This window comes from Lissotriton helveticus, chromosome 3_1 (genome assembly GCF_964261635.1).
Source record: "Lissotriton helveticus chromosome 3_1, aLisHel1.1, whole genome shotgun sequence".
NCBI classification, from domain to species: domain Eukaryota; kingdom Metazoa; phylum Chordata; class Amphibia; order Caudata; family Salamandridae; genus Lissotriton; species Lissotriton helveticus.
In genome coordinates, this window is record NC_136061.1 from 139,464,228 (window position 1) to 139,477,358 (window position 13,131).

The 13,131-nt window shown below is 40.2% G+C and overlaps 1 protein-coding gene across 5 annotated transcripts in view; it reads right to left on the reverse strand.

Annotated features, from left to right (window-relative positions):
• The window catches only part of AUTS2 (activator of transcription and developmental regulator AUTS2), a 2,056,888-nt gene that overhangs the window by 26,620 nt on the left and 2,017,137 nt on the right, over window positions 1–13,131 (reverse strand). For all 5 annotated transcript variants that reach the window (XM_078679408.1, XM_078679407.1, XM_078679411.1 and 2 more), the window contains 2 exons: window positions 6,382–6,477; window positions 2,402–2,473 (listed from right to left, as the gene is read on the reverse strand). In XM_078679408.1, coding sequence (XP_078535534.1) covers window positions 2,402–2,473; window positions 6,382–6,477 — 168 coding nt within the window. The remainder of the gene's footprint in view (window positions 1–2,401; window positions 2,474–6,381; window positions 6,478–13,131) is intronic.

Genomic DNA, 13,131 nt, shown 5'->3' on the forward strand with positions numbered 1-13,131 from the left:
TGACCAGAATACAGAACTGTTAGGGATTTAAACCACCAACTTGAGACAGTCCACACTGTGGCATGGTTTCAATCGCAAGTCCTATAAAGGTCCTATAAAGAAATGTGTTTGAACCCAAACATGTATACAACAAGGGAAAACAAGTGACTTTGGACACAATGTTATTTTATCTTCTAACTCTATCTAGGTACGCTATGCCAGCGTTATAAAGAAAGTTGAAAATGTTTTAATGTGCTGGAAATGCCCTTACAATGCAGAGATTTGCTACTAATTCATATATCACGATAATATTGATGGTGGCGACACACAAGCCTATGATTTGCAAAAGATGAACAAATACGACTAAAGGATTCACATACATTTCTGGAATACAACTAGTTTAGAGTCCTCTGCATGTGGAGTCTCCACATTGTTTAGAGTCAACAGGAGGGGGGTTCGAAACCGAGTCAAAGACTGAAAAAACACTTTTCATTCCATTTTTGTGCCAACATTTTCACATGAAACAGTTTTTATTCCTAATCTCCAAAAATAAGAAATATTGAAACCATTTCCTGCACTTTCTTCCAGCCTTATTCTTCTTATTTTGTGCACATTTAGATGCAGTGTTGAATTGTATTGGTATTTTTGAAAAACCCTCAATGTTACCACTATGTGTGTACACTCCATGGACACTACCATAGGAACACCAACTCATTCAAGGGCAATGCACACATTTGGAATTGATGTAAAGTTGCAAAGGCTCCACACATGCTTGATTGAGACAGCTGTGCATGTATAATAGACACAATTCTGACTTGAAAAATCATCACTACGTTACCAATGTGTGAATTTGACTAAACATGCGTAAATGTTAGGTATGCATGCAAAATTGTGTGAACCAGTCCCACTGTTGACTTTGCACATATGTCTTATGTTATTGCAATTTTGACATACATAAATGATATAACATAGCAACTATCTCTTTAAATGCGCATCTATCACCAGAACTGCCACTCTCCTAATGCCAGGCAAGGCCTTAGCGCAATACCACTAGGGGATGCTAAATCTAAAGAAAAGGATTGAACACTGAATTTTTCTAAGCTGATGGGGAGTACGCTAGTTGCAAAATACTATTTTGCTCAGACCACTGAAAATCATCCACCTGCTCTTGTTTGTACAAACATCTTGCCTGCCATACAATATACGAATCCTATTCAACCCCATTGGAAAACAGCAACTTGTCCCTATTGTATTAAAACAAATTATATTATGAATTTTCTATCTGAAGACATGTTTCTGGTTGCACATTCCAGACGCAGAAATCAAGCGTCTCCAGTGCTCGACCAGTTACATCAATATTTCATCAGCACACTCAGTGCAGGAGCTTTGGGGATTAGAGCTGTGTCTAGGGAACAGTAAGCGATATGGCTGTTCGTGGAGGGATCCTCCCACGCAGAGCCTGCACTGCTCTGATCCGCGCTGCCCTCCCCACCAGCCAGCACTCTCCCTCCCCAGGCAACATGTGTGGATGAGAGAAAATAGAAAGCCAGGTCCTTGGGGCTCAGTTAAGGCTGGCGCTGATGCTTTACATCTGAAGGTGCGTCAGGCCCCTGCTTGTAGCAGTGCACGCGAAGCGGCATGGTACTGGAACTGTGCATTAAATGGCAGGACAACATGCATCATGTGCTAATAACAAATAAAAGTATGTTGGATTTTGTACCACAGCATTTGCAGTTTTTAAGTGCTTCAAAAAATAAGGATACGCCCAACCGAGTGGCACTTAACTTATTGACATCAGAAAGATGAAAGGCTGAGTTTGCCGAGGCCGGATTCTGAATTGTGATCTGTAGCTCTCAACTCACTGAGCCATTCTGTCATTTGCATAGTCCATAAATCTAATATAGGAATATTGAAGGAACAACCCCCTTTATTACACATAACATGAAACAATGAGACAGGGAGGGATAGAATGAGTCCTCCTTCACTGAGATCTCTGTGTAGCCTGCAAATCACAGCTCAAAATTTCAGCTGGGCTGACTCAGACCTACATCCTTCCATTGTGAATACATTCAGCACCATTGTGTTGAGTAACAGTTACACTTCTTGTCTATAGTGTTGCAAATGACATTTTGTGGTAGAAAGTGCTACATAGAAACAGGTTATTTTTTTATCAGACTATCCTTCAGCACTGAAAATCAAAACGGGGTGGGGTCGGGGGGGGGTAAAAATATATTTCATGTATATCAAAAGCAATATACACATTTACACACTGTATCTCTAAATGCAAGTAATGGGAAGAGGAGGAACTGAAAAGAGCACACTTAATTTCTTAAGGTGGTGAGGAAGCCTCACCATCAACAATAAATTCAAGCATATCAACATGATGAAATACAACATCATAAGATGAAGTACATCAGCCTACCCTGGGGTCTTTCTGTAGGAGGGTGTGTGGCACTGTTCCAGGCCTGGCTGCTACATCAATAGCATTGGACGTCTGTAAGATATCAAAACATTAAGTACATTAGAAATGCATGTAAAAAAAATATAACAATGAAAGGCAGCTATAGCAGCCACTGTTTCATGGATATCTTCCATTGACATAACCAAAGGCCCTTACTCACCCGATCAATGGAAATATCATAGCCTTTCAAAAAGGGTGTCCAGCTGAAGAAAGCGCCTTGGTACCACTCTATTAGTAGAAGGTGCTATGCAAATGGGGATTATATAAATCTGCACTGGCTATCAACAGGTAGCACGTGTTCCTGGGCCCACCAATCCTTGGCCTTTTCTGAGACGTTTTAAGGCACACGCAAGGCGGGCAATTGTCCAGGGCCGTCACCATCCAAGGGGGCCCCTGTGAATGCAAACTTTTTTTCTACCTCACTTCTGTGTATTTTATATAACAATCACGAATGCACTTTCCAATGCTGTCTGGCATGATGGGGCTTTAATGAGTGGAAAATGAGTAATAAAATTCAAAATTATTCTGATCAGGAGCCCAAAATATTTCTTGCCCAGGCCCCCAACGGTCTTAGGATGACACTGTCTTTCCTCTGTGGTCACACCATCTTACAGATATACAGTGAAGATAACTGCTGCATTTTATGAGTTCAGAAACCAAGCCTGCAGTGAGCTGCGATATTTATTTCCACAATGGCCTCACCCAAGCGAGTATTTGTCACGCTCATAATGTCCAAGTGACCTAACACTCGGTCTTGGCATGTACAGGCATAAGCTAGCCTAGCACTTCAATCCGGTGCTTTAAGGAGTGACAGCAAGGTGGAGCCAAATATTGTAAAACAGAAAAATAAAAAAGTGCCACCTATCAGGGTATGCTCAGACGTGAGTCCCTTGCTCACTTTGCCACTGGATTCAAGCAAGCCTGGCTGAAGACGGCTAGAATGCCGGAAACCGGTCCTAGGAAGCTTGTTTCCGGTCTAGGGAAGGCATGGCTTAGCAGTTCGGGCTGGACTGTTCCCATGAGGCACAGGGTCAGACTGATTTGCATATGGCCATGTCTGAACTGGGGTGGCAGAGTGGGCTAAAGAACGGTGATGGATTAAACCCAGATCTGTTGACTGGGTGTGAGTGTTTGATTGGTTCAGATGCTCCATCCATTACCACCCCCTTTTATACCACCAAACATGGAGCGCTACATGCTTCTGGGAATACAGGGGTCGGAAAGGGAGGAGAAAGCTGACATCTCCATTCTTCTTAATATTTTTTGGGGGCTTTGGCTACACACAATGGAAACCAGTTACAAGGGATTAATGTTGGAAGCGCAGATCCTAGGAAAATTCATGATTGCATCTGATTCCACACTATCTGAATCGACAAGGCTTTGGGTGGACAAACACAATTTAACTTTCCCTCTGTTAATGGAATTTAAACAAGGCACAAGAGTTTTAATAATTTTGTTTAAGCTAAGTGACCAACCTCACTTAAAATGATCACGTGAATGCACACCAACAAATTAACCTGTGGGATTTTTAAATACCCCTGTTTTTATCATCCCTTAAGCAAACACTGATGTATTGCACATTAAACCTTCCTCAGTACAAGATAAGCAAGCAAATCACCCAGAGTACCAGTGACAATTAAGTGTCAGAGTTGTTAAGAGCATGATTAGAGTGATTATAAAGTTTATGACCTGCAATCCACATAATCAGCCGGGACAATGGCCTGGAAAGATATATTTCAAGGCCAGCAGAGTCATACTTGGTGATCAGCACTTTTTTAATCGCTGCAATCAAGAAACGGTTGTAAATTAATACTAGCAGAGAAAAAATAGCTTTTTAAAGCATTGACCTCAGATGACATTGAGCAAAGTTGATCGTGTGTATCTATTCTAGTGGAAACTGTGGCAGTAAAATGAATTATGCTCTTAAAAGCTACATTATCTGTAGAGCATTTCACGCAGCACCTGCTCTTTGATAACTGTCTAATTCTGTGCCCATTGTTCGTCATTATTTATATTGAACGTTTCTGACAAACTAGGATTAACTGATTTCTCAAAACATTTTCTTCCTAGCTACAGAAAAAGCTTCAGCCATCATGATTCAGGAAATCGGTGCAAGTATCAGAGAGAAATCAAAACTAGCCAGCTTCCCCCTAGATAAACATAACTTCTGTAAACAGGCCACACCCCACAAATTAATATTGTCTTGATCTAGAAATATACCATTAGATATTGTAGCAGTTGTGTAACTATGGAAGCAGTAATTTGTAACCAATCATCCCAAAATTGGTTAGAGTTACATAAACCACTATACACTGTGACACTGTGCGTGGTCTTGGGAGGTCCTAAAGAAATTGTGAAATTTGCTATAATCTGGTTCAACAGTTGACACATTTTTCCATCTTTACCCTACATCTTAGCTCTTCTACTATGTTTGTATCAAGACATTTGTGTAAAGTAATATCAATGACTTCTAAGTTCAATTAGTGGCGAACTGTGAGATAACTGTGCATCGCAGACCCTCATCCTGCCTCCTGAAGTTAAGCGACTGCCTTTTAATCTTTGTTTTCAGGTGAGAAGTACCATGTTGAAAACATAGATGATGAAGATTGAAAACTATTGTGTCCCCACACTCTTTTTCACATTCTAGGCAGAAACTGCAGATGACATGTTGCTCGTCTTTCATACTACAAGTTCGAACCCAATGGCATGGAGAGGTTTATACCGCCCAAAATATATCGCTACATGAGGAGCTTCACCTTAGTGGTATAAATTAATTCTCCCACTCTGTTTTGGTTTAATTGGGGTAGGATCTACCACCATGATGGGCACAGCCCAGTCGTTAGGAGTTGGAAGGAAACAGTCAAACCCATCTGTTGCCTTTGCATTGAACAATAATCAATCAGTCAACACTGTTTCCAACACATAAATATCAGAAGCCAATCAAAGTAGTCCGGTCTGATTAAGCCAGCGAGAACCAATGATATACTTTGATGTAATTGTTATCTGAAACCTAGACTTCAACATATTGTTGAAAATATGGGCTATATACGTCAAGGCAGGGAAATATACGTGGGCTTGAAAAAGAGTAAAGCTCTCATTCCCGCCTTTCAGTATGTGTAACAAAGTTTCCATGAAAACTTGAGCCCTCTTTCCCTTAAATTACCTGCTCAGAGTACATTGTGGAGTGCCCTACAGCTGGAAAAAGACACAATTCAGGAAGTCCAGGCTCTGTGGGTTTCGCTTTTCTCCTTTTTCTCTGGTGTTGAGAAACACACTCAATGTGGTATTGAGAAACAACATGTTTTGCTCCTGTTTGGAAGACTTCTTAAAACCTGGCTTTTCCAACAATTCTATTCCTAAATCTCCTCTTCTGTGATTGTGCATCTGGACAGTTTTTTGTCTAGTGCATAGAGCCCATACAAGTCCCATTCGACCTTTATGCATATCTTTTAACAAGACACATGTTAACAAGTTTGACCAGGGAGACAACAGGCAGAAGAGATACCACAGTTTCCAAGATGGCAATAGGCTCAGTTTTCAGAGTAATCATGGAGTTTCATTCCACCTCAGTTACAAGAGGGCATTTGGTGTCTGCTCTTAAGTTGTGTATTCGAGAGAATATGTAAGCACATTCTATTTAAGCTTTGACCTTTCATATAGGCCTTGAGAATTCTGATAATAACCTATTTACATTTGTATGTAACACTTGCTACTGCAGAAATCTCCATTTCATAGAGCTGTAAATAAAAGTCTTTTTTGTTCAAACAAATGGTGCTCAATTTGTTGACCTCAGAAAGATGAACAGTTGAGTCAGCCCTCCTTGGACTAGAGCCAATGGTCCTCAAGTATGTGACGATTTCTGAGTCTTCTCTATATCATATTAAAGAGGATGGTATTCCTGACATTTTTTACAATAAGAACATAACATCTTTGGAACCTACCTTAGGCTGGAACGCCCCCTGAAGTGAGCCAAAGGGGCCAGTCGGAGGAATCATGGGAGGAATTCCTGATACAGATGGAGGATAAGAGTGGAACAGCTAAAAAAAGAAAGAAGAGAGAACGTTTCAAAAGAAAAATAAATTACATTTTAGGAAACAGAAATAAAAATATCACACCAGTGTTCTCCAGCATTGAATAGATTTCATCATTTGTCCATAAAGGCCAGATACATGTAATCATTTCTGGATAACCATTAGATATGTAAATGTATGCAATTTAGATTGACAACTTACACATTTATCTTATGTGAATATCCTAAAAACCTGGCATGGATATGCCTTCAAAAACAACAATGGCTGCCCAGCAATAAATGGAAAAAGCAAGAAAGAAAGTCAGGGAAACTGTAGTCCCTATAACAGTGTGCTACAAGGCTGCCAGTGACATTTTTACAAAGGACACAATTCTTTAGTTCGGGTTGCTGGGAGTAGCTTCTCGTCAGTCATCCGGTAAACTGCGCCCTGATCTGGCCCTCATTAAAAAATAAGGAGGTTTTGTAATTATTAATTATTAAATTGGATCGAAGTCCTAAATGGTTTCAGACTTTAATGGGCATCTGAGGCAGGAGGGATTGGAGCCAAATACGGCCCGAGGAAATTGCCAGCTAATTAAAAATGAGACATTAAGAGTTTTAGGATTTTAACTCCATTAAAACTCAATTAGTACGTTGGATTTTTAATAGTTTCTCCTGGAAATGAGAATACACACACACAATTATTACCTCATTATACATTTTTACTAGATATTCTGCCAGAACTAATGCTAATCTATGGCTCATTTCGTTTGTTCAATTCTACATTTGGGAAACTTTAGTGATTTAAAGTAAATATTTACAAAAGCATGAAACCAGATGTATTTTGTGCAATCATTCTTCTAAGTACAGGATCTCCCTGGAGCTCTGGTGAACACAAGCTGCATAAACTTTAGCGAGATGGTTTTCCAACCATGTCTTACTTTTTACAATCATCCATTACTTTGCAAATGACGTGTATGAAATAATTATTTAGCACACATAAAAAGCAGCATTCAATTAAATGAAGTGACAATTCAAGGCTAACAATGACTGCAGATGAACACATTAAAGTTTAAAAGTAGTCAATAAATCTTTGAGACATTTGGAGTATAAATTGTCAAAACTGTCAATGGGTTAAGTTATTGGTTTTATCCAGTTCAAAATCCTATGCCTAGGGAAATTGTAAAATAATGAACTCATTGGATGTGTGCTGTACAATGCAGCACACAATACGATGTCGGGCGGATTGCCTCCGCCAGGCTGGCGGTAGCCACCGCCGGCCTTGCGGAGGCAATCCGCCCGACACCGTTCCCCGAATTCCCCCCCGCCATATTAGTATGGCGGGGGGTCCGCGGCGGCAGAAAGACCATCCGCCGCTTTTCCGCCCCGGTCGCCTTGCGGCCGGGGCGGAAAATGTTTAATATGGTGGTGGTGTCTCTTAGACACCGCCAGCCATATTAAGATGTGCTGTCAGTCATACCTGGCATGCTGAGAGCACCGTCCGCCACAATGCTATAAATGCAGGATGTGCCCGCCACTGTGATGTGCACATCCTAATGCCCCCCACGGGACCCCAGCCCTTATGGCAGGCGGTCCCATTCCCCACTAGGATGACGGGCGGACTAAATCCGCCCGTCATCCTAATGGACCCCAAATTGTTTCTCCAAGGTAATGCCTGCTTCAAGGAGGTACGGTTCTTTGATGCAAAGCCTGACCTGACAAGGTAGATTGTCCTTTGAATCGAAAACTATGCGTGCTTTCCCTCATTTGCCCAGGTACCACTCATGTACCACCCAAACCTGAACGTTGGCATGTTGATTAACTAATCCACCCAGTTAACAGCGCAGTGAATAGGCAGTCTTCTTACGTTACATTCCAAAATACTTTTAATATGCCCTTCTCTTTTTGTAACCCTGTTTGCATGCAGTGCCCTTTGGAATTCAACACAAAACATACACAAGCTGATGGAATTGTCAGCCTAGTACTATATCAAGTTGTAAAAAAAGCTTTCTGTAGGGAGTACCACAAGTAGCAGTATAACTGTATTCCTTTTACATATTTAATTAATGGGTTCACATGCCATTGTTTTATTGTTGTTTTGATCCGTATTGCTCATTTCATTTAAATCAATGAAAACAGCAATTAAACGTAATATAGTATTGGTAGTGGGTTTAACCTCATCACTGCGGCGCGAATTCCCCCGCAGTGCTGAACATTCCATTCGCGAGCGTGGTCATGACGGCTCCCGGCCGTCATCAACAGACCCCCACCGTGACCTGACGGCCGGGAGCCGTCATGAGCATTGAAGCGGTTAAGAACAGTGCAATTGAAAACGGAACAGAAGGTGACTTAACAATGTGGTAATATCACACAAACATCAGTTGGATACGACAGCAATGGTCCAAAGCGTATCAAATCAACCATCTATAACAAAAGGCTATGAGTCTTGAAAATTTAAAATTTCTAGCATTCTCAGGTTAAGTGGGTTTGTAAAAGAGAGAAACCCTTGGGGTTCAAGGCCCGGCTTGTGTGTGTGTAGGAATGTTTCAGCCCCAGCAATTGTCAAGAGCTATCCTAAGCTTTTACAATTTTGCAACCCACAAAAATGTAACACGTCTCCTCTTGTAAATGATGATCTCTTCAGATAAGTGTATCCTTAACAAGATGAAAGCCTGCTGGCCATTAGCACAATCAATGCTGCTGCGGACATACATTATCTTATTACAGGTCTAGTGCACTGTGGCCAGCGGACACTTGAATTGGTAATTATCACTTAAATCAGGCTGTCCTCCTCTTAGCACTTTCGCCACCTTCAAGAAGACCCCCTTTAACAAAATCAGGATAAGAACTATATCATTTCTTAGATTTTAGTAGCAATTAAGCAATTTTTCCTGAATCACTAGTTAACATATAGAGAATCATAGGTTGCTGGAGGTGTCCAGAGTAAACCACTACAAATGGCTAAGGGTTTCTTTGACTTTAAATTGCATGTATAATAAATATATATAAATATACACACAATGGAATGTGACATAGAGGCCCACATCTTCTTAATGTAAACTTCGGTGGACATTACAGTCATATGTAAAAAGAGATGAACTATCTTGCCCACATAGTTATAATGGGCACATATAGGCTCCTGGTGTTCTCTTCTTCCTCTAAACAAACACTATAACTACAGACCAATATTTCTTTGGCATTAAGATCCCCCGATCCGCATGGATACCCAAATGTTGAAGAAACTAAATGAATAATCTAATAATTGCTTGTAACAAAATATATGATATATTCTTTAACATTTGGGTATCCTTGTGGATCAGGGGATCTCGATATCCAGAGAAATAGTGGTCTTTAGTTATGGTGTTTGTTTAGAGGCAGAAGAGAAAATCAATTATAACTATGAGTGCAAGATATTTCAGTTCTTTTTGTTATACAACTGTAATCTCCAGCAAAATTATAACACATAGAAATTGCTCTCCACAAATAGAACATGTGGGCCTGTATGCCACATTAAATTTGTAGAGGGAAAACTGCAGAAGGGGAGCAGTTTGATAACTCCTTTGCTGGGTATAAGTTCATGCACCCATGTGTTTGGGCTTGTAAAGTCACTGACCTGGCTTTTTGAGCAGTAGCAGCATTCCCCACCCCCCCAGCGACTTGAGACCCTCACGGGTAAGTAGTGCGCTTTACAAATGCTATGATTGATTGATTGATTGATTGACCCTGAGGCGCATTAGAGGCAACAATATAGATATTACACTTCATGATTCAGCTGCAACCCCAACCATTGCACCATCATTGTAGGCAGACAGTAACCTGCCCCCTGAGGGAAGGCCTGAGGGTAGCCACAATAAGGGTTTGAGTCTGTGTATGCAAATACTTTAGCGTTGGCCAAAGGGTCCCCTTTGAAAAGGTGGGTGCCTGGTTTTCTGACACAGACTTTTCACAGGGGGTGAACAGAGCACATTGAAAAGCACCCTGATTTCCTAACCGAGGGTTGTGAAAAATGCAAACTGTCTCCTGAATGGTGTCCTCGCTTGAATAGCAGCCCATGCTTTCACATGCTTCCTAATCTGAGCAAGTATTGGCCGAGCGGGAGCCTTTGGCTTTCAATATAGAAAGCTCTTGTGAAATGGCTCAACTCCACACTTTTTGAGTACAATATCACTGCCGGGGCTGCTGTATGCTGTTTGTGCAAGTGCCACCGAGATATGTCCCTTCAGATTAATATAGACCTCTAATAGATCTCAAAATGTAAAACCTGAATTTACTTCATTAATGGGCTTCTGTGGATGTACTAAATGCTAAAACTTTGCATACACATAAGAAGGTTTCAACCAACATTATCATTAACTATCACTAAATATTTTTCATAATCTTCAAATTGCTTCAGGTGTTTTTTTTATTATAGATTCGGAGATATTTACGTGGAGGGCACCATACCTCACCTAGAAATTTCCAAGAAGCAGCTTACTCACTAGCCACAGGGTATCATTTTTTTGGGTGGGGGGGTTATATAGCGGGAACTAGACCCTAAAAATCAGGTATCAAAGCGCCTTACATAGCACCAGTTTCGTTACACAAGGACACATTAATTTTTCTTAGGCTCATCATTCCCTGTTTGAAGGCAAGAAGATTCCTGTCATACAGTCCTATTTTCTATCTGAAAAAAATGGTTCCATAAATACCATGTTGTCTTTTATTTACTCTGGTTTCATTTAATAAAATAGCATGAGTAAAAATGACAGTTAATCCAAAAGGTATACCAAAACCTTCAAAAGTAAGGACATAGCTTGTAAAATAAAAAAAAAAATGAGAAACACATTTCATTAACTCTTATTGCTTTGACCTCAGAAATTATTCTGCACCGAATCATTGTAAATATCATTGTCATGAATTAGACAGCTGCTGCACTTGAGATCATTTGACTGAGCAATAATTTAAAATGTTATTGGTAATATTTAAGATGACCCTTTTCCCCTGCAAATTTATGTACCTGATTCTTAAGTATTATTTGATTTTATGAATCATATTTTCTGTCCTCCAGGTAACTTTATTATTTGCAGAAATGTAAATGGACACTCTTTCATCTTATTATATTAGATCTGCTTTCAAATAACCCCTTGGGAAATGTTTACCCTTCCAATATTTCATAACAGATAACGATCATTTTATCCAACGTCAACCATATTAGAAAATGTTCCTCTACAATTTGATGAGAATAAATTCACCAGTTGCTCCTCCTGTAGCTCAGGTGTCGGAACACTCATTTGAAGGGGTAGAAATTCCTGCACCACCTAATTCTACATGACCATCTAAATGTTATGCTTTGCAATATATTTGCACAACTCCACATTTTTCCATGTGTATTGAAATAGGAGCCCATAGAACTCCAATAGTAACTAAACCTTGCCTAATTGAAAATGAACACGAGTTTACCAAACTCAGAGTGGCACTGGAATCCGGTGCATTTAAATGTCTGAGGTCCTAAACCACACCCCACTTCTTAGCTAGTATTTGCATGAACAATTGACAATGCCAGTAAAATACAAGCACTTTCAAACGTTCACGATATATTTTGAGTTACAAATGGCTACACTTTGCAACACTATGAGGGACACAAGTTGTTGATGTGTGAAAGGCCCCACCATAGTAAAGATGTAGACCAATTGCACATCTTAAAAGAAAAAAAGTAACAATTAATCACCAGGCACCATGGACATAGTTTTTAAAATTTTCACAAAGAAGTTTTTTTGTATGGGTGTAAAAGAAAAAAAGTAACAATTAATCACCAGGCACCATGGACATAGTTTTTAAAATTTTCACAAAGAAGTTTTTTTGTATGGGTGTAAATTCAAAAGTGTTTTTTTGCCTCTTGAATGAGTAGAAGAGTCATTTCCTGTTGCTTTGTAATATCTCTTAAATATTTTAAGAAACAATCAGATTCCACAATTTGCACACCACAGCATGACTCGCATGTTTGGCCAGTAATAATCATACCCGTGGACTCACCAGGTGTAACTCTCATACAACAAAAGAGCCACGCAAATAGTAACTCTACTGCAGGGGTGCTCAACGCAAGGCTGATTGGTCACATGGGCTCGTTAGCACCTTCAGTGCCTTCAAATGTTGTCTTAGTAAATGGCAAACCATCTGTTTTGTAGACAATTGACACCCAGTCTTCTAACATCCTATTCATTGTGACAGACTGGGCTTCTGAAGGGCTATCTTCTAGTTTGAAAGGCAGGTTAGGGGACAGGAAAAATTAATCCAGTGGACTGACCCACACCCTAATCCTTGTCCTGCAGCACCTCAGGAGGAATAAGTTCCAGTCTCTGGTGCTCGAGGGTGTCCTGCCTGGCCTGTGAATTTAAAATGGCAGACCATTTTCACATTTTGATGTTATTTTGTAATGTGCTACTATTGCACTGAGGTCTGCTATTTCTGAGGAGGAACCAGCCTTATGAGCAAATGTATTTTGTTTTTCCATGAGTTAAACGGCAGGTGTTGTGGTCTTCACCACAGAAAGGAATTGACATGTTTGCAGTTAACGAATGGAATGAGCTAAGGAACATTTTGAACTTACTTTGTGCCTCTTTAATGTGTTTACTACATAAAGACCTTCTCAAATGACTTACATATTTTAACCGATTTTTGGGCTAGGAAAGACGTGTAGCTTGAC